A 21,373-nucleotide genomic window follows, 5' to 3' on the forward strand; every position below is an offset into this window, starting at 1 on the left:
CAATGCTGGCTCCTTGCTATGAATAAAATATTTTGACCTATTCTATTAACTCCTACATAACATACCTCATTTTGAATAAACTGAATCTAAATGTATAGTTGGAATACTAAGGCATTATTTTGGTAAATGATTTTGAACCAAACAACTTTTATGGGTATGATTAACTTTTCCAGTTTTGCCAAGCAGCCTAGAAAATCTCCCATCATTTGGAATAATTTTGCTGACCATCACTCTTTATCTTACTTTTAATTGATGTAATGTCTTTTTAAGTGCACAAAGAAAAGATCATGAAGTGAAGTGGATCCACGGTAGAACAAAATAAAATTTAGAAAAATAAAGATATTTGAGAATATTTAATATCTTATTGAAATCATTAATAAAATTTAATAATTTACTAATGGTAGCATGCAACAACATCAATCAATAGTAGTCATCATATTTAAATAATGATAGCAGTATTAGTATTTAGTAGTAGTTTTAAATGTTGTTCACACATATTTTACTTCTTGCTAATGGAAGAATGGGGTGATTTAGGTGCTACATCTTTTCAAAGCTTAGTTTTTAAATTCTATATAGAAATAGAGCATATATTATATCGGAAACCCTAAAGATAATTCCAACTTGGATACATATTCTTCTCTTTTGTTAGATTACGAATGCTTTAAGACTATATTAATTAAAAATTGTTGACTGACTATAATTATTAATGAATTATAGTAGATATTTCACTGTCATTATTTAAGAAATCAATCTAGTTAATGGAATCATTCCAATCACCACTACAAACCCATCATTAGCAATTTTAATCCCTCTTAATCCACAAATTAGTGGTGTCAGCCTGTCAGCTGGTACAAACTCTCAGATGCACGAGATTGCAGAAGCTTTTTTTTTTAAGGTTTATTTCATGGGAATAAACACGTAAAGCAAGGAGATCTGCTATCCATCTGTTGCATGCAGTGTTATGTAGCAGTACTGCTGGGTTTAATAAAGAGATTCTTGACCTAAAGCTCCACACAAACATTCTGGGTGATCTTTTTATGCTCACAATGGTGCACTTAAGAAGTATTTTCTTAACAAACTATGTGTCTTTCACTTTAATCTTGAAATCCATGCTGTATTCAACCGGATTTCTCTTTGCTTTTGATTCTGGGGATGGTGGTCACTGATCAGCCACGGAGTGGAAGCCAAGAGGGAGGCCATTTGTATCTTGGTGAGTCTTGAATTTCCACTGCCATTGGGATTTCTTTTTTGGGCATTCAACTTTTAGTTTAGATTATATTCGCTTTTGCACTCGAGTTGAATCTTTTTTTGTGTTTTCAAATCTGAGAAGGCCAGAAGTAAAAGAGGTGGGAAATATTTTATTTTCTTTACTTTAGTTGCTTCATATGAACATAAAACAATTGGGTTCTATTGAACTTTCTTCCTTAAAGGAGGGAGTGGTGATAGGAGACCCTCTTTTTAGATCTTTATATGTCTCTGCGCTGGTTACACATTTTAAATTCCCAATGGAATTTAGTTTAGATACACTTTCCCATCTAAAAATGCCCATTACTAGAATAAAGAAGGGGAATATTTTGGTTCCTTTTAGTCCAGTTTGGTATCCATTCACTTGTATGAATGCTCTTGCCTTTGCCTTCTGTTCATGCAGCAGGTTTTTCAGCATTTGGCAGAAGAGAATCTCATTGCGTTAGACAAAGAAGGTTTGAGTACTGAAACAGAAATCTCATTGCTGGGAGGGTTGTACGTAGTTCTTGCTTACCCAGGATCCGGTGCTGTCAAAAGAGATTCTATAACAAGGAGGCATTTCTATAAGGTGATGCAATAGAAAAAGAATGTCAACAGAAGTCTCTAAGTTTAGAGTAGATCGATCGATCGATCATGGACACAAAGTTTAAAAGCTCAACTTCTGTGTTGAATAGCATATATGTGTTATAAACGTGGTCCCGGCGGGGCTCGAACCCGCGACCTTCGGCTCATAAGACCAACGCTCTAACCAACTGAGCTACGGGACCACACGTTCAATAACGTTTTAAAGATAAAATAGAACGCAATTACTTCTCGGATTACTTTGAGAGCAACGCTATTTCGAAGCAAATAAAAAATTAGTCATATTTTTACCAGCTAGTTATGTTTTTTCTTTTACCACCGCAATAAGATCATAAAGGAGATGCCAGTGAAGACAACGAATAAAAGCTTGAGTTACTGGGTTGGGCCCAGGCCAAAAGGTTGGGTTACTGGGTTGGGCTGGAAGAGGTGGGCCCAAAAGAAGTGGGACAAAGGGATGGGCCAGGGGAAATAGGAAGGAAAGGAGGTGGGGTAACAAGACTAGGCCCAAAAGGGGGCCCAAGAGAAGAGGGAGGGGAAGGAGAATATATCGGCCCTTTATACTTAGATCATGTTAGACATGGAAAGATGGGATATGACCATTTATCGTAATGCATGAAGATGAATGAGGGAGATTTTTTTTTTTTTTAGGGGGATTAATATGTCATGATTGATACAAAGATTAGGTGCGGTCAGTTTTTAAATTTTTGGTAGAATGATGCTCTAGATTAACATATTGATTTTGGAAGTTGATCCAGTTGTGTTATATATTTTATCTGGTTGGAAGTAAATAGGCTTCATGATTGTTATAGACATGTCAAACTGCAATCCTTGAACCAGAAAATAGTCGTTTGAACCGGTACCTAAGGTCCAAGTTTGGACCAAGGAGGTTCAGCTGGCGTTTCTCGGATAAGGCACTTCTTAGGAAATTCTCTATCAGAGAATCTGAAGGGCGAACGACATAACAAGGAGGCATTTCTACCCTCATGAAACTTCTCGGTAAAAAGGATGGGAGAGATGGGTTGCATTTAATGCAAGAAGGATCATCAATATCTCACTGCGAATAAGGAAGCTTCTGCTTCACTCAAGGTTTTCCTCGACCCCAGAACCGGCAATTCATTTGTCCCCTCAATAGAAGGCGGCTGTCACGTCAGTTTCAGAATGACGCTGACACTTTATCCATTGATAAGATCTTCCGATGGCATGATTATCTGGCAATCCAACTTATCTCTCAAGCCTCAACTTGAAGTTACCTTCGCCCTCCATCTGATCAGATGTGCATCTAAGGGCCGTGAAGCATCCACTATCTCTTTATATATGGTTCTACTATATAATCCACACTATGCCTGAACGATGGTAAAACTTGAACACTCCAGTCCTCATTCTCCTGCATTTAACCCTTGAAGAACGATCTCTTCTTCATCTTGTTGAGCACTTATTATTCAAGAAGAAGTCTCTGGTTTTCTTATCTGAACTGACTTAATCATTGAAGGTGGCTTCCCATCCTCAGAGACAGCCCACTCTCACCATTGTTTTGGTCTAAAAAACCCGGTCCAAATCAGAAACGAACCAGTGAACTAAGAGTACATTTTTCACTACAACAATGATGAAAAAGACAATCACAAACTCATGTTGTGTTCCATACGGATCATACCATATCCACCATTGGACATCTCTGAAGATCTGGCAAGAGCTCCTAGAAGGCGTTGGTGAAGGGCTGCGTTATATAGAAGTGGAGTTGGATAATAGGAATGTAATGCTCCTCCTTCAGTGGCCTAAGCTACCAGCTCCCAGGGCAAGAACAACAATTATTTTGGATGTTTCAATATTTAAGTTCTTGCACTAAATTAAATAATATTTGGGCAAAAAGCAAATTAAATATTTAAGCTCTTTTAATCATTTATTTTCTTCATTGAGATGTTCAATGATCTTATGTTCTTCATTTATCTAATTTAGATAATTTCTATATCATCAATCTTGGAATTTTAATTGTAAATTGATTTAATTATCCCAAAAGACAAACTAATTTGAAAGTGTTTATTTTCGTCAAAAACGAGTTTTCACCGACTTAATAGAGTACATTTTGTTAAGAAATGTGTGAACGTATTACAAAGTACTAAATTTTATGTGTTAGCATACAACTATGTGTACAAATTTAGGGTAAAAGCTTCTATTCATTTGTTTTTCATGTTCTCAAGTTTATTGTAACCATGTAATTTTAGGTGATTTTGGTCATTAAATGTCTAATGATTTAGGGGTTAATCTAATGGTTAGGTCAGATGTTGCAGCAAGCCTAAGACGTTTTGATACAAATTATAGGATTAATCAGTGGGAGAAAAATACAAAGTGACTTGGTGTGCAAGGAAGAAAGAAGTAACCTTGCTTAGTGCCTGTGGATCTAGAGGAAGAAACGAAGATTTTAAAAAATAGGTGAAGGGAGATTGCTTTTAAAGAAATTGCAACCCTAGTACAGGTTCCTCGGCGCTGAGGACATCCTCGAAGCTCAGGGGATTTCGTGACATTTCTGATGGGCTGTTCTTGTGTTTCTAATTAGTTGTTTAACAGTTGGCATGCTGAATCGTATACCGAATGGGACTGGTTTAGATCGATCCTAACCGGATGATTATGAATTACTCCCATTTCTTATAATATTTTACTTTACTCCGGTAAGAAGATAAAATATCAAAGCAAGGTTCGGTTCATTTGAACTATGTTATGGTTTGATTGACTCTTGGTGGAGAAAGAAACAATTAGATGAACAATCAAACTTAGGTTATTGGCTCTTCTGATAAGAAATGGGGTTTTCTATTTTCAAAATTTTGTATGAAAATGACTTCTTTTAGAAGTATGAGGAGTGCAAAGAAGAAAACGATCATTGTTCTGAAATGTAATTTTCATTGTTCATCTTACGATCAATTCTTGCAAACCCAATTTTGAACCCTCAATACTTGTTGGAATGTGAAACTGAAATGTGGCATCAAAATGTGCTAAAACCAACCATTTTGAGAGGTCGGTTTAGTTGGTAATAGCAATGTAAATGGATTGTATTCAGACTGGGATATGGTAACATCTGAATTCACATCGATTATTAAACATGTTATTCGAATTCAAACCCGATGTTAGTCAAATTTGTAAATTTACGACCAAATTCGAATTTGTTTAGTTAATTAGATTCAATTTGAATTCAAGCCCAAGGTAATGGGCATGAAAATATCTGAATTTGAATGGGAATTGATGTAGTAGTTCAACAGTCACATTTGCTGACATCTGAGGCAATGAAGTCTTTAAGTATGTGTGGATGACAAAAATACAATACAGTGTCAGGATATCCCAGGATTTTCGCCATGAAATTTTGTTGTCTTTAGAACTTTTTTTTTTTTGGGTAAACGTGTTGTCTTTGAAACTTGCTCATTAAGATTACGCGTTTCGTGGGGTTTATTTGAGGAAACTTTGCTCAAGACATACTTCAAAGTCCATACAAGACAAAACGACTTTCTCTCTCTCTCACAAAGTGACCCTGTAGGTGTTGCTGATTCCTTCCTGGTGGTTTGGTACTTGTTCTATTCATGGGCTCCACGAGCTGATCTCCTTCTTCTTTGAGATTCTTTGAGCGTTTTCTTGATCTAAACTGCCTGCACTTAAATTCCTGTGAAGAAATCATCAAATCAAATTCACATTCCCTACCCACACATCACAATCCAAGTGGCTAGTGTGAAAATCGTACTTGAATGCCAATTTGGTCATGAAAATATGCATCAAGACAGTTGAACAGTCAGAAAGAAGACCCCAGAAGTCAAGCTGAGCGTAAGAGAAAAGGCAAAATTAAACCCCCCAGTCAACCTTAATCAAAGAGAGAGATGAAGCCTAACCCATGACTTACGCAGTTCCACGGAGGACTCTGGACCAAAAATCATAAGAAATTTGGTGGATATATTTCCTTCTCCAAACCGAACACGAACTCACATATCAACACCTCAAAGCAGCTCCACCAAGATGTTCAATTGCAAGGACGATCACCTTCCCAGCCACCACCGCTCTTGGGGAAGGCATGATGGGGATGAGAACCCACCCAAATTCTATAGCAAAATTCTGTTCGCCGCCGTTACTTCACTATTCCTCGTGATTTTGATTGTCTTCCTTCTCCACATCTACGCAAGGTGTGTCCTTCAACGCCGGGCAAGGCGTCGCAGGGAAATCCGTCATCTAATCATGAATGGAGCTTCAGGAGCTGTTCAAGTTCATTCATTCGAGCCTCCCAAGGCAGGACTTGATGCTTCTGCGATTGCCTCCATACCCATGTTTGCCTTCCAAAGAACCGAGCAGCTCGATCAATCCAACACGGCCGAGTGCACGATTTGCTTGAGCAGTTTAGAAGATGGGGAGATGGCGAGAGTTCTACCAAATTGTAAGCACTTGTTTCATGTTGAGTGTATTGATATGTGGTTAAGCTCCCACTCTAGTTGCCCCGTTTGCCGTAAAGGGGCTGAACTCCAAATACAAGCCCAAGCCCAAGCCCAAGCCCAAGCCCAAGACCAAGACCAAGACCAAGCATCGTCAGATCAGACCAGTGATACAGGGGTTGGCGTGCCGTTGGATTCGTCGGATGGTACATCAGACGGTGCCGCTCACTCCTCCAAGGTCGGTGGATCCTTCTCACCCATGAGCTCTTTCAAAAGGATGCTTAGTAGGGATAAACCAGAGAGGAAATCCCAAGCCCATGATCAATCAGATGGAGCAGAAGATCTAGAGAGGCAATAACGAGTTTTGGTGTACACTTTTCTTCTTCTTCTTCATTTTTTTAATTATATTTAGTAAAGTATAATATTTCACTATTTACAGCATGTCTAGAGCCAAATAGCAAAGAACTAGAATCATTTTATGGAGTAAATGATATGTTTTATATTTGTTGTTCTCGGTTGACACTGAGAGTGGAGTGAATCAGTGTCTTTTAAAATTCTCTTTAATGTAATGCTTATTTAAGCTCCAAACAATGTTGGTCAAGATAATTCTCTAGTTATCAAATACACAACGGCATGTCCTACCACACATCACAATGTGAGTGAGTCTACCAGACAATGCAACACCACTTTGCAATCAAAACACTCCAATATATGCAATGAAAAATAAATTAGAAATGCAAAATATCAAATTTACGTGGTTCAGCCAAATTGTTTACATCTATGGAGTAATGTTCTAAATAGAGTTTCGTATTTATTCAATACTTTCCAATTAAAATTTTGATCATTACAATGATCAGAGAACACCGATTCTCAATTAATTCAAAACATGGAACACATATTCTAGTATTAACTCTTGCACCCCACAAAAGTATAAGGCCACAACCTCAAATAAACTCAATCCTAACAAACAATTACTTGAAAGGTAAAACTTTTCAAATTGAGGGAGATTACAATAGATTACTCACTTTCTTCTTCAACGTTTTCACCAAAATACGCATCCGAGCTTGTTCTCCTATACCCATCTTGCTTCTTGGCCATTTCTCATTGTTTTTCTTAGTATTCACAAGCCAAAAACCTAAAAAACTTACTTTTATTTCGCTCAAATTCGGGCTTTTAAAGAGAATAAACGTTGATGTACATGAACTGTTGGATTTCATCTTCTAGATGAGTCCCAAAGAGAATCTAATCATACAACCGTTGGATATCCACTTTAAAAATGTGGGTGAGATCTGGATCGTTAGATCATTTAAGTGATGTAAGATTAGAAAACCCTTCACCAGATTATTTTAAATGGAATCTTTTCTAATCTTACCTATAATTTGCAATATACAGGATCATGTTGATCATTATACTTTGCAATGCACCACATTTTCATACTGCTGACCAACCAAAAGGCATGCGATGGAATCTTTTTCGTCTTGGACACGTGAAAACCAAGTGCATCAATCTTGACCCTTAAAATTGGATCCTCATCCACGTCCTTTTAATGACCATTAGATTATATCATTTAGTTTTTTGAAATTATACTTGCCTCCTTGATATATAAAACTTACTTCACAAAGACCCAAAACTCTTAAAAATTATTTTCGAACTCCTGAAAGTAGATTACATCACAGAGAATTTCCTCACAATAGCCAAATTTCATATTATTTCTACATTGCCCAGATTTGCTTCCATATTGTACACTTTCACGAGAAACTTCATAACTTCTTTGTTTGATATTGGAATTACAATTCGAAAAGTGAGTTGAAAAGAAGATTTCATGAACTACGTTTTTCCAAGTAAAGTCGAACAAAAAAAAAAAAAACTGGATGACTAATATAAAATTCATCCAACATGACCCTTGTATAGTGACCTGTGAAACCCACAATTCTAAGGAATATTCGCTTCACCCATAACATTTGAATTCTTCTTACAAACACTCAAAACTATTGTAATAGTGTTAATTACTCTCTAAAAATATAACAAATGCTCAAAGCCTTTTATGAGACCTTCACTTCAGTACAAGTTATTTTACTATTAGAACACACTGTATTTTAGTTGCCAACAATGACAACATATGCAATTTTAAACAATGGAACAGTAATATTATATTTGAAAAGATTGATCTTTTTTTTTTGGTAAACTCCACTTTATAAAGAAGAAGAGCGGTTACACAAGCCTAGCTCTCGGGATAACAAGTCTAGGAGCCAGGGAGAGCTCACAGGCCATACACACCTAGAACCAGAGGACAGACCACCACGAGCCAAAGCATCTCACCCTCAAGAGCAGAGAACATATGGCCAAAATCAGAAAAAGCAAAAGTATAGAATCTTTGTGATCCCTACCAATGAATCTAAAACCTTCCATTGCCTGACCTTGAAAAAATGCAGCATCAGTATTAACCTTAATCCATCCCCGCGAAGGACAACACCAACCAAGTAGGTAGTGCTCATCAACATTAACAGGCTGAGTCGACCATAGTCTTAAAAACTCCATAGCAGCAGCCTGAGCCCTATTATTAACATCAATTAGTGAAGAAGAAAGACTTGAAAAAATTAAGGAATTTCCTGCGTTCCAGATGGACCAGATAATGAACGATGTATAGCAGAAAAGAATCACCCAGCCTTCTTATCCCTAAGACTACACCATTCATCAAGACCTGAACAGATTGATTTTGTATCTTAGCGCGGAGAGGTCTTTCATTTTTCAATGTAATGGTAGACTTTTTTTTTCTTTTTATTTGGCAAATGTAATGGTAGCCATGAAACAAAAGAATGTAGACAAAAATTGAAATATCTATTCAAACGGTTACGTAGAAAATAAATTTGTTTTGTTGCTTTTCTCACCTAGATCTTTAGGTCATACATAGACAAAACTGAAACTTCAAAACCTTTAATAGAAGACGGTTTTTTTTGACAACCGTACCATTACAAATTAAAAAAAGTAACTCGTTATATTAAAAAAATAGAAGGAAAATTCTTTGTTTTTACCCAGTCATCTTATTTGTTAAAAAGGAAAAAAAAAACCTATCATCTTGTGCTACAGTATTTTTTAAAAACTATTTCTTTCATAATTTTGCTCCATAGTTCTGTAATTAATAAGTATTTATTTAAGTTGCCTACGGTTTAGATCTAAAGTGGTTCTGTTTTGTATTTTTTTCTTATTTTTTCAGTGATATATGTAGTTCAAAAAATAAAAAAGAAAAAAATAAAAGAAAAAACACCAAAACGGGCCTTGCCAATGGCAGCCCAGTGCTGTGCAGCAAAGTCCTTTCAAATCCGGATCATCTCCCTGTCGGGGGAGCACAGTGCTCCCCTCATGGCTTCCTAACCACAAGAACCAGTGGGTCCCATTGGTGGAAAAAATTTTTTTTTCCTTCCAAAAAGTGTTTTTCACCGTGGGCCCTACTGATCTTTGTGGTCAGGAAGCGTTGGGGAGCACTCCCGTCGGGATCGCTGATCCGGACTCAGTCCCTTCTCCCAACGTTGCATATATCATTTTTTAATAAAAAATGGAAAAGTAAGAATAAAGGAAAGGAAGAAGGAAATATGAATCTTTCAACTTCTTAACTCACCTGGACGCCTACATGATGTAAGTACCCAAATAAACTATTAAAATTCTGGGTTTTAAATCAAATTGATTAGATTGTGTTTGCCTTGTAATATTGTTTCCTACTGCTTTTCACGTTTCAGCTTTCAGGATTCCATTCTTTGAGTAAACCTAATTTAAGGTTTTGGGATGTAACCTAGTGGACAAAGACAAACACATTTATCAAATTTTAATTAATCACCTTCAGAGTTCAAATGTAATTGGAACTCAACTATGTTCTATATATTAATGTCGCTGTTTAAGATTGGATTCTTCTTATTCGACAAAAAAAAAACTTCTTTGAATTGTAATTAATTTACTTGTATGACAGAAGATTCTTTTTCTTTCTTATTCATCATGTTTTGAATTTTAAAATCTGAGTCTTGTTTTCTACTGTCAAAATAATCTGCCTAGAAGACCCAAAAAAAAGAGAAAAAAATCTCTTTTTTGGCCTTTTTATCCTAGCATGCTACACTGTTGCAGTTTGATGTTCACAATCTAAATCAATGGTGTAGCGTGGACGATTCATTTTATGCAATCAGAATTCAGAAGTTATTGAACAAGCAAAACTATAGCTAAGCAGAGAAGAAAATATCAACCAAAGAGATTGAACTCCGTAGGGAAAAAGCAAGGGAGAATCTCCCTTTGCTTGTTTTGGTGTGCTTGAAAAGTACATAACTCGGAAGTACTAATTGATCAAAAGACAAATTAAGAAAGCCTTACAGCCTTGCCTTGCTGCAGTTCTGAGCTCTCTTTTGGATCTCTAGCATGGCTTCAGGGGGGTCGAGTGGTAGTAGCACGATCATGCTCTGTGTCATCATCTCTCTGGTACTAATCGTTTTATTCTACTTGATGGCCGGTTGGATCGCTAGTTACCGAGTAAGGCGTCAAGCAGCAGCCATGCAAGTTCGATCGATATCAGGCGAAACTTCTTTACCCATTAAGCAGCAAGGTCTTGATCCATCGATCATGGCAGCCTTGCCAGTATTCGTTTACAGTGAAACCGGAAACGCCATGAGAGAATGCCCCGTTTGCTTGAGCAGCATAGAAGAAGAAGAGAAGGCTATACTTCTACCTAACTGTAAGCATATATTTCATGCACAGTGCATCAATATGTGGTTGCACTCGCACACCTCATGCCCTATCTGCCGGTGTGGGGTTGCACCTGATCAAGAAGCCATGCCAGAAACCATAATAGAGGTCGCCATGCCACAGACCATAATAGAGTTGAGTGTTGCTCCATTAATGGTAACATCAGGTTCCAAGGAAGCAGCAGAGTCTTCCAAAGTGGAAGGACTACGGTTACCACTGAGCTCATGTTGTATACAACCTTGCGGCCAAACAGACCATGAACCAGAAGATCTAGAGAGGCAGAGATGACTTTGTTTATAAGCTTTCCTCTTTGTTGGTTTTGTTTGTTTGTTTGTTTTTTCCTGCATTTATTTGTTCATTAAATGATATTATTGGCCACTGCGGGCTAATTGTATATTTCTTTTATCTTCTTTTCTGTAAAGAATGTTTTTTGCTTTGTATTATTAACTCGATTGGGAAAAAAATTGGGTATTTTATGTTCGAGTTTTTTTTTTTTTAAAGAAAGAAGGAGACTTTATATTAATAGAAATAAATAGAATATAAACAATAATACATGATTAGGTTCTAAAGAACCTATGATTCTGTCACTCTTCTACAACATATTGAGAAGGATCGCTCTTCTACAACATATTGAGAGAGCTGAGCAGGCAAATCGAGAGGATCCAACAAAATTTCTTGGTCTGACGTTGCCAGTCTGGCTAAAAAATCCGCGCACCTATTAGTCTTCCTAACACCATGCACCAAAATATACTCCTGAAACAAAGATCTCAAGTGAAGAATATCCTCAACAATGTGTAGTATCTCCCAATGTGGGCGGTAAGTACCCTGTAAAGTCCTAATTGCCACTTCGGAGTCTGAATGCACCAAAACCTTATTATAGCCGTATTGCAAGCCACACCGAATTGCAAGCATTTCAGCATGAAAAACACCCACATTAGTACAGCCACTAGAACAAGCAAAAATAACATCACCTCTGCAATTTCGAGCCATAGCACCATACCCTCCAATATGTCCTCCAGAGAGAACCGTCATAGTTGATAAGAATCCAACCCCATGGCGGTGGTAACCAATAATGAACAAAACTCTTGACTTGGGCAAAAGAAACCGAAATACCCAACGTATGTTCTATTATAGGCTATTAGATCAGTTACGATCCAACGGTGTAATGGGCCTTTAGTCCGATTAATCGTAGAACTTAGTGGTGATCTATATATTACTAGCTGAAAGCAACGGTCTAAGTATTCTAATTTAGATACTCAGGTGTAATGCTTTAAGCAACCTTGTGCTTAAACTATAACCCTAACATTTTATGGCATTTTATGTTAGCAAAACAATAGTTGGGAAACCAGATTTATTGGTTTAAGTTGATTTTCGAAAAAAAAAACTAATGATTAGGCTTCAGTCCAACTTGGTAAAAGTGAGTCGCATTTTTTAGGGTGCACCTAAGGGTGTCATTTAGAAAAATGCTATGATCGATAAACTTAGGCTCTAAAATCTTCCCTCAGTCAAAGTAAGGAGTTTTTTACCTTGCTCCACTTTACATTTTTCCACCATAAAGTAGTGGTGAATTATTGGAATTTGAAGAAATTATTGTTCAAAATGTATTATTTTATTTATAAATCGTAATGGAGATATTTATAGTTACAATCGATTAAAATTTCACCCTGAGTAGAAGAAGAAAGATAAAAGAACAAGTAAATAAAATTTAATTAAAATAAAGGAATTTAGAGGGAAATTCTATTCCAATGAACAAACTTCAGTCATATTTTTAAGAGTCTATCTAGGTCTCACTAAAATCTTTATTAATTTTCTCAGTTTTCAGAGGTAGGTCATTCCCTATGTATGGTAAAGAAATATAAAGAAAACATGACATTTACCTTAAAAGATCTTGGTCATTAGTGTAGGAGAAATTTAAATTTAAATCAAGGCACCAAGTACCAACATGGAAGTCTTATCCAAGAAGATCCCAAAGTTAGTAATTTATTCAATTTCAAGAACACTAAAAAGGGAATTATGACTAAGAATAATCAAAACCTCTTTCCATGTATATTCGAGATATTCCCAAATAAACCCAGTTGTAACTTTTCCACCAGCTCAGCAGAAGAACTGTAGAATCATATAAATGTTATGATTAAGGGTATTTTTCATTGGAGTCTATGAGGTTTAATTCAATATATTTTTGGTCTAAAAAATTAACATTTTACATTTACCTTCATAGTATTCAAAAAATAAATTAAGGTGTATTAGGGTGCTTGAAAATGGAAATCCATTAGAGCGATACAAAAAGAAATCGATCTGTTTCTTCATCTGGAAAGATTTGGCTCGTAAGCCCTTCACATTCTCTTGAATCTGATGCGGTTGAGACAGAAACAGGGTATGGCAGATTTTATGAAATCGATGCTATCTCTCTTGATCTTTTCTGTTTTCATTGTCTTGCTTTACGGCTTTCTATGGTGGGTTTCCATGCGTAGACAATATCTTCGCTCGATGGAACTCTCCACTATCCTTCAACTGCGAGCAGTGCGCTCTGTTGGTGACGAAACAATACAGCAACAGCAACAGCAACAGCAACATTGACCACCACTAGAGGAGGCCTGCAGCCATCAGTCATCGCTTCCCTGCCAATGTTTGTCTACAAGGAGACCATGGAGGCCCCAGCTGAGTCCAGAGAATGTGCGGTTTGTTTGGGCTGCTTGGAGGATGAAGAGATTGTTATGCTTCTACCCAATTGCAGACACATGTTTCACGGTCAGTGCATCATTCTCTGGTTGAATTCACATTCTACTTGCCCTATTTGCCGTTCCCATGTCGAACCTCACAGTGTTCTTCCTTGAAAGATCAACTCCAGAGGATAGAAACGTTTATTTATTCTCTTACGGCTAAACTGACTTCGTCATTACTTGATCTCTTCTGCCCTGTTTGACTCCAAGTTTGGTTTACTAATTCCTCTTGTACTCATTCATGTTACATTTTCTTTGGAGATGGAAATCAACATTGACAAGCCATTCAAAAGTTGTGATCGAAAACCATGGTCACCATTTTTTTTTTAATGTTGTTTTTCAAGTTGATTCAGTCGAGTCAACCAATCGGACAAATAGGGATCAGAGCTAGAATCCATCTGATTAATGGACTGGATGACGTGTAGGATCTTAGCTAGATAGATTAACAAAGCGGAAAGGCAAAGGAAGGGATCAAGCATATTATAACTTCATTTGATGTTTACTATGAAAGATACTGCAGGCATAACAAAGTTTCAAATGCACAAGTAATCAATCAATAATTCAAACAATGGCTAATAAAAAAGCGAGTAACCAAAACCAGATAAACGATACCCAGTTGAATCTGCCATGGATATCAGCTTAAGTAGAAGGATCATTATAGCAATCTTTGGAATAATTGCTTTCTTGGTCTTTCTGATCCTACTCTATAACCATGTGGAGCATCTTGTTATGAGACGGTACCATGCCATGGCCATTCGTAGTAGCTCTAGAGCCAATCAGGGTATCGAAGGCAGGCAAGTACAACCACGGGAACCATTCTGCAAAGGGCTTGATCCGGTCGTCGTGGCTAACTTGCCCGTCTTTGTTTGCAAGAAAAGCGATCTGGCTGATGGGAATGACGAGAAAGACTGTGTGGTTTGCCTGGGAAGTTTTGAGGAGAAGGAGATTGTCATGGTTCTACCAAATTGTAAGCACATTTTTCACGCGCAGTGCATCAACATGTGGTTCAGCTCACACTCCACATGCCCTATTTGCAGGTGTGCTGTTGTACCCCAAGAGAAGAGTGTGAGCCCAATACCATTTACGAGTATAGAATTGGACTAATTTCTCTCTCCTCCCTCACAACTAAAGGGTCTCCTTCATTCAGAGCTTCTGCCCAGTTCTTTTAAAGTTGGAAACAATAGCCCGAATTCAACTTCTTCTGGAGGCTCGTTAATCGATGGAGATAATTCAGGTTGAAGAATTGGTCGATCGGTCTTTCCATCAAACAGATGGAGTGCAAGAACCAGAGAGGCAGTGAATTGGTTTTTTCTTTTTTGGGGAGGGGATGGACTAATTGGGTTCCAATAATTATACATTGTATATCGTCTAAGAAATAATCTGTCAAGAACTAAAAAAAATCATCCATTTGTCATTATAAGCAAATAAATGAAGTTGGGTACGAAAGCGCTGGTATAGACCTATGGATTTGATCGAATACTTAGACGTGTTCAACCCGAATGCCCTTCGCATGAATCAATCCAAAAACACATAAAAGAAAACTATAATGAATCATCGCTTCATATATCCAGAGAGCCACATTATCTCAATGCTATTTCTAACAATGGGGAATTACATCATATATAAAGAAAAACAGAAGACTCCAAAAATAAGATAACAGGAGATGGAAAATGAGAAGAAGACAAAGAAAAAAGAAGAAACAGAGTTACATAGAAAGAAAAAGATTCATTTATAATGCTGGTTATAAACACCCCCTCCCCTAACATTTACTCTCTGTTTTAATCCTCCAACCCCTGTTGTCCCCCCCCCAAACCAAAACCCCCAACAACCCCCCCCCCCCGGAATGGTAGCAGCAGTTTAAATTCCAAAACCCAAATTCAAGCTTAGATCTAATCCAACGATAATGACCTATTATAATCGTTCTATTTGGGTTATGGAAGTGATGGAAGTGTTAGAATGATATGGGTTGGTCAAAAATAAAAATTGAAAAGAGAAAGCTAGGGTCAAGGGAATTAGAGGATTAGCAAAATAAGAATTGAATTGGGGATGGGATGACTTACTGTTGTTGAAAATCTCCTTGAACAGCAGCTTGAATGGTTACAGATATTCTTGAGAGGAAGAAAGAGAAAGAGAAAGAAAAGAAATGAATTCAAGCTTGGGAAGTCAATCCCTTATATATTCTTCTACAGCACCAAAACTCCTATGAAAACACTGTATTCAAATGATCTCTAATTTTTTTTTTTTGGGCCAAGTTCAAATGATCTTTAATTTATGGGAGATAGATTACCCATATACAGACCTTCTAAAATGCCTAGTTTGACTATAAAAAGACTCCTAGTCACTTCTTAAAACCTAATTACAAGAAGGAATCAAATGAAAGCTAAGATTCTGCCGTGTTCTAATTGAGATTACTAACTCCAAAATAAGAGTAAAATAAAAGTCTTAAGAAAAAGTTAAATATTCCTAACTACTACTACCACAGACTAACATCACCTTCCACTTTGTTTAATAATGCCTGGTCTATAACTAGTCTTTGATTAGGCTTCTCCCTCACTAAGAAAAAGACTGCGAAGAAGGAGAAGAGACTTTACTTGATTGCTCGTTGTCCTCCTAGAGAAAGAATAAGCAACCAATCGATGCTTTGTATTTGAATTTTAGAAAAGAGTGTTATTTTACAAGCATACCCTTCGCCCGTGAGTTATAGGAATGAATTGACCATTTAAACCCTAAGGTAACCGCGTGTTTGTGGGACCTTGCTTCAGTCGTGCCCATTAAATGTACAGGACTATCAAGCCAAATTTTTTTTTATTGTCGGAACAAAATCTTGATCTAAATTTTGACTCTATCAATTCAAAATTTTCAATGACAGTTCTGTGCATTTAATGTGGAAGCAATTTACTGGGAATGTGATGTAAGTTACAAGAATGAATTGACCTTTTTAACCCCGGAAGTGAAAAGCAATACTAGAATCGCGTTACAGATGTCGGTCGGTTGGACTTCCAAATAACGTTGACTTTTTGACTGGGTTGGATTTTCTCAGATTTTCTCAGATTTTCTCAGCTCTCCCATGCATCTCATGTACATATAAATTCTCCCGAAGCCTCCTTAAATCTCGATTCTCAGGTAGTTTCTCTTTTATTTTGGGTAGAAAAATCTATTTCCATGGCTTTAGATTTCCTATTTTCTGATGGCGATGCATGGAACCAAGCCATAATCAGAATCACTGCCATATACTTTGTGCTTGGGGTTGTCATCTTAGTCCTCGTTTATCTATGCAGTATTTACAGACGCCGCATAAGAGAATCTGCTGCTGCTGCTGCTGCTCCTCCTCCTTCTCAATCAATATCTTCCATTAATGAAGTATTATCGTCTACAGGCTCACAAATGCTGCAACTTCGTCTACAATCGTCTGTGGACAATGGTCTCGATCCGTTGGTCATTGCTTCATTACCTACACTCGTTTTCAAAACAGCCCATCAGATCCACACCAGCATTGAAACACTAGACTGTCCGATTTGCTTAACAAGCTTTGAAGAAGGCGATATGACCAAACTAATACCCAACTGCAACCATGTGTTTCACTTGGAATGCATCGATTTGTGGCTGAGCTCTCACTCAACATGCCCCATTTGCCGTTCTGTCGTGAAAGTTCTAATTGCAGAAGGTACATCTGATGATGCTTCTTCACGAATTTCCAGAGAAGAACCCTGCATGGTAATCATAGATCGGCGGCAACAAAGACATGAGGTTTAAGGTTGAAGAATTTATTATCTGACTCATCAGCAACCATTTGTATAACCATTTAATTCTGAGTTATCAATTAAATTACGAGGTGATGGTTTTATTATATGTGTAGTTTTTTGCACTGAGGATCTTGTAGATCATTTAAAATAGGTCACGCGATCAGCCATTAAAATGTCTGCAGCGATCGATCTCCAATCAAACGCCTCTTCTAGCTATACGAAAAATGGATTGAGGAGTATTTGTTAAAAAAGGAAAAAAAGCATTAAACCTTATAGACCCCAAATGATATTTTTCAAGGTCATCAGAAAATGGGAAAAAAATTGTTTCCTAAACATATATATTTGGGGGTGTGAATGGTGTAGTTACTGCACAAAATTTTCTGAGGAGGATCATAAAGGGCTTACAATCCTTTTTTCACGGTAAGAGAAAGGCGCTTTTTATATATAGGGATTGGGACTCTTTACTCAATATGAGACCGATTGATTGGATATTAAATAAACCATATAACTCAACCAATGAAGCGGTTCCTAACCATCCTACTACTCCTCCATTGGCCAGGGTTTAAATCTTCTGCGGCGACCAAAGTAGCGGCCATCCAGCAGCCCCCACGTGTTTCTTAATATATCTCAATCGTTCAATAGTTTGAACATTGTACTCATCATAAGCCAATCTAATTGACTCTAATTGATCCGGTTCAATGTTCGAACCAAAACATCTAACCAAACCTAAAAATCACTCCCTCTTTACTTGCTTCAACTCACAAACCCCTCTTCTCAGTTCTCACAACATCACCGTCATCGTGTCAGTCGCCGTCATCTCGTTCTTCTAGTCGTCTTCTGAGGCTATAGTTTTACTTTGCTTCACATCCTTAATTTCTTCACAGACTTGTGTATCATTGGTTTCAAAGCTTTAGACTCACAGATTTATGATTTCTAAAATCCCTCTCATTTCTTCTTCAACTGCTTCAATTCCTTTGTTCTCTTAGTCGCCGCAAAATCATATGATGAGTTTCCAACTTCCTTCAGATGACATCTGCCTTCAAAACGTCTTGAAATCATTGAAACATAGACTGAGACCACAGATATAAATTACCTATATAAACCTTAACACAGGCATCAGTTCCACTGATGGCGCTACCATGGGATTTTCAGAACCTAATCTGAGGTTTAAGTCGATATCAAACCCTCGCTGACGACGAAGCAAAAACCACATCTTTCTCAACCTAAGCGGTTTCATTAGGTTTATCCATCCTCTAATTGCGCATTCGATGATGATCCTCTTGATATTCCACTGGACATGATGTCTATGATTTTTTTCAAGCACATTTTGAGCCTTGGCAAAGCCACAGATTCTACCAAAAGTTGAAAATTTTACTAACTGAGAGAGAAGAGAACTGAGGAAGAGCGATATTAATTACTAAATGAGAGGGCAAGCCATGCAACTCCGATTCCAATATGATGATTCCGGCAACTAAATGCCACCAGATGCCTACCAAGATCGATAATGACGGAGTTGTGGGGAGTGGGTGGAGACAAGAGGGTTAATTTGTGAGTCGATCGAGGTTTAATCCGATGGACCATCTAAGGCTCTTTTTGGTATCAATTCTCATTATCTATTATGCCTATCTAAAATAAATAAGTATAAGAATTTATTATTGGTCAAGAATGAAAAATGGTTTGGTGAATTTTATTGAAAATAAATTATGAAATGGAAAATAAGTTTGGTGTCAAGATAAAAAATTATTAAAAATGATAGTAAACAAGTGAGAAAAGAAGGAAAAAGTATGGTTGTTATAAAAGAATGTGTATTGACTATTTTACCCTCATCTCACTTATAGAACTTTAAGTAAACTTACACAAATGAAGATAATGAAATTCTCATCATAATCCATAATGGACAAAAAGTTCATTATGGATTTTGGAGGTTTTTCTATTATTTTAAATAAAAATAAAATTCAGGATAGATGCCAAACAATTTAAAATAATGAAAATTTCTCATAATTGACAATGATAATTGATACCAAAAAGAGCCTAAACTAGACCGGTTTAACCGGGACTGAGTACTTAAATTATTGAATGGCAGAGATATATTAAGAAACACGGCTTCCTGGTAGTGGCCGGTGGATGGCCGCTACTTTGGTCGCCGCAGAAGATTTAAACCCCATAATGCATGCAACCTTATATCACCGTAGAGAAAGATGTTTTACAATAAAATGAAACTCTTTACCCAAAAATGAGACTATTGATTGGATTTATTGAAATAAAACAATAGAAATCCACTAATTTTAAGCTTTCTGCCATGGGTATATCTCCAATGGTTAGGGTTTTTTTTCTTTTCTTTTCGATATTTCATCAAATAGAAAAAAAAGATTGTAACAAAATATCCTTATATTTAAAGTTCGCAAAAGGAAAAAAAATACAAATAAATGAACATTTAATAGAAATTATGATGCCTTTAATTTAACATAAATACTAATAAATGACAGAGGTTGGTAACCATTGTTAGAAGGTGCATGTTGCATGCACCAACCCCCCCCCCCCCCGGTTCAATCTTGCAGTGCACACATAAGACATCCAGATGAGGGCCAGCTTGGTCATTTCACTGCCTTGGCCTTGTGAGTTGTGAGAGAGTGTAGGGGGATCAAATAAATCAGACAATGTTCATTTTCAAAAAAAAAAAAAAAATTAACGGGTTTTTCACCACACATATTGTGTTGGTCTCGCCTTTGAATTATTTTATAATATTCAACATGGAGCTCACATAAAATATAGATAAATTAATAGGAGTATTAGAATATAGAGCACAATTACAGGTAAATTATTAAAAATATATTGAAATGAAGCTTATGGGTAAAATTGTACAATTAAATTTGTTTACCATTTAAAACTTAAAAAAAACATGAACGGAAGAATATAAGGGGATAAATTGTAGGAGAAAATATAGGTTTGTTAACTAAATATCAAGAAAACAATCAATTTTCATAAATAAAGTAGAAAAAGAATTCAATGGTTATGATTAGATTTGATAAATGGTTAAATTTTAAATGTCCAATTAATCAAAGTTAAGGATTTTTTTGGTAAGCAAACTAAGATTGCAATTGGCCAATGGAGGGTTAACGAATGGTTGTAAACCTCACTTCTCAGTTGAGAGGTTGTGGGCTCAACCCTTACCGGCAGCATATTTAATATCCTCCCAATTTCACTATATATAAAAAACACCCCCGTAGCCTCTTAATAGCTCCGTCTGTGCATGCACATCCATGACTACATATAAAATGGAGTTTGCAAAGATATCTTACTCATATAGAGAAAATAAAAAGAGTATTTTACGCTGTGGGTCTCTTTAGTGGACCACAAATTAATGTTGAGTTCCCTTAGTGCAATATATTAAGTGTGGGTTTGAACCAAACGAACACTGTTATCCGCCGTTAAGCATATTCAAATTTCAAACGTGGAGGTATCAAAATTCCCTTAGGTTATTTAATACATATATAATTTTGTTTTCGATAATTTAATACATGCATAATTCTGTTTTTGATAAGTATTTGAAGTTAACATGAGTAGTATGGAACTATGGATGCCTAGCAAGTATTTTTTTTCACTTTGCATTGCATGGGATAGCCTACGTAAAAGGTCTGATAAAGTTGCTTGGTCGGCGGTGGTTTGGGCAAAGTGAATCACCCTTGTTATGCATTTATCACTTGGCTTGCATGTCGAGAAAGCCTTTCAACAAGATGCCAATTGCATAATTGGGGCATAAAAACGATGACAATTTGTGTGCTCTACAATAGGTTCAAAGGAACTTAGATCATATCTTCTTCTCTTGTACTTTCTCCTAGAATATGACGTCATATCTTAGAGCTAAACAGGTATGCCAAGCTACCATTGGCTTCTAGGAAAGATGAACTCATATGGATCACCCCACATTTTGCGAGTTTAACGGCAAGAGTTGTAGTCCGGTGCT

The 21,373-nt window shown here is 36.8% G+C and overlaps 3 protein-coding genes and 1 non-coding gene across 4 annotated transcripts; 2 read left to right on the plus strand and 2 right to left on the minus strand.

The window, feature by feature from the left end:
* Positions 1–1,938: 1,938 nt before the first annotated feature.
* TRNAI-UAU (transfer RNA isoleucine (anticodon UAU)) lies at positions 1,939–2,012 on the minus strand. The gene has a single exon. It is a non-coding gene; the product is annotated as a tRNA-Ile (tRNA).
* A 3,756-nt stretch (positions 2,013–5,768) lies between these two features.
* Positions 5,769–6,669, plus strand: LOC149025554 (E3 ubiquitin-protein ligase ATL41-like). Its single transcript, XM_089143139.1, has one exon. It carries the CDS (start codon positions 5,818–5,820, stop codon positions 6,580–6,582), a length of 765 nt encoding a protein of 254 aa, XP_088999265.1. The 5' UTR covers positions 5,769–5,817; the 3' UTR covers positions 6,583–6,669.
* Positions 6,670–10,706: 4,037 nt separating this feature from the next.
* Positions 10,707–11,234, plus strand: LOC149025555 (RING-H2 finger protein ATL39-like). Its single transcript, XM_089143586.1, has one exon. It carries the CDS (start codon positions 10,707–10,709, stop codon positions 11,232–11,234), a length of 528 nt encoding a protein of 175 aa, XP_088999712.1.
* Positions 11,235–11,519: 285 nt separating this feature from the next.
* Positions 11,520–11,978, minus strand: LOC149025556 (uncharacterized). The gene has a single exon (XM_089143587.1). The coding sequence runs from the start codon at positions 11,976–11,978 to the stop codon at positions 11,520–11,522; it is 459 nt and encodes a 152-aa protein (XP_088999713.1).
* Positions 11,979–21,373: the final 9,395 nt, after the last annotated feature.

This window comes from Hakea prostrata, chromosome 2 (assembly GCF_041222555.1).
Source record: "Hakea prostrata isolate BN-2017 chromosome 2, UWA_Hpros_2, whole genome shotgun sequence".
In the NCBI taxonomy this organism is placed as follows: domain Eukaryota; kingdom Viridiplantae; phylum Streptophyta; class Magnoliopsida; order Proteales; family Proteaceae; genus Hakea; species Hakea prostrata.

Bases quoted from the DNA above. Each gene is read 5' to 3' on its own strand.
- LOC149025554 (XM_089143139.1), top strand. From the start codon at position 5,818: ATGTTCAATTGCAAGGACGATCACCTTCCCAGCCACCACCGCTCTTGG.
- LOC149025555 (XM_089143586.1), top strand. From the start codon at position 10,707: ATGGCCGGTTGGATCGCTAGTTACCGAGTAAGGCGTCAAGCAGCAGCC.
- LOC149025556 (XM_089143587.1), bottom strand. From the start codon at position 11,978: ATGACGGTTCTCTCTGGAGGACATATTGGAGGGTATGGTGCTATGGCT.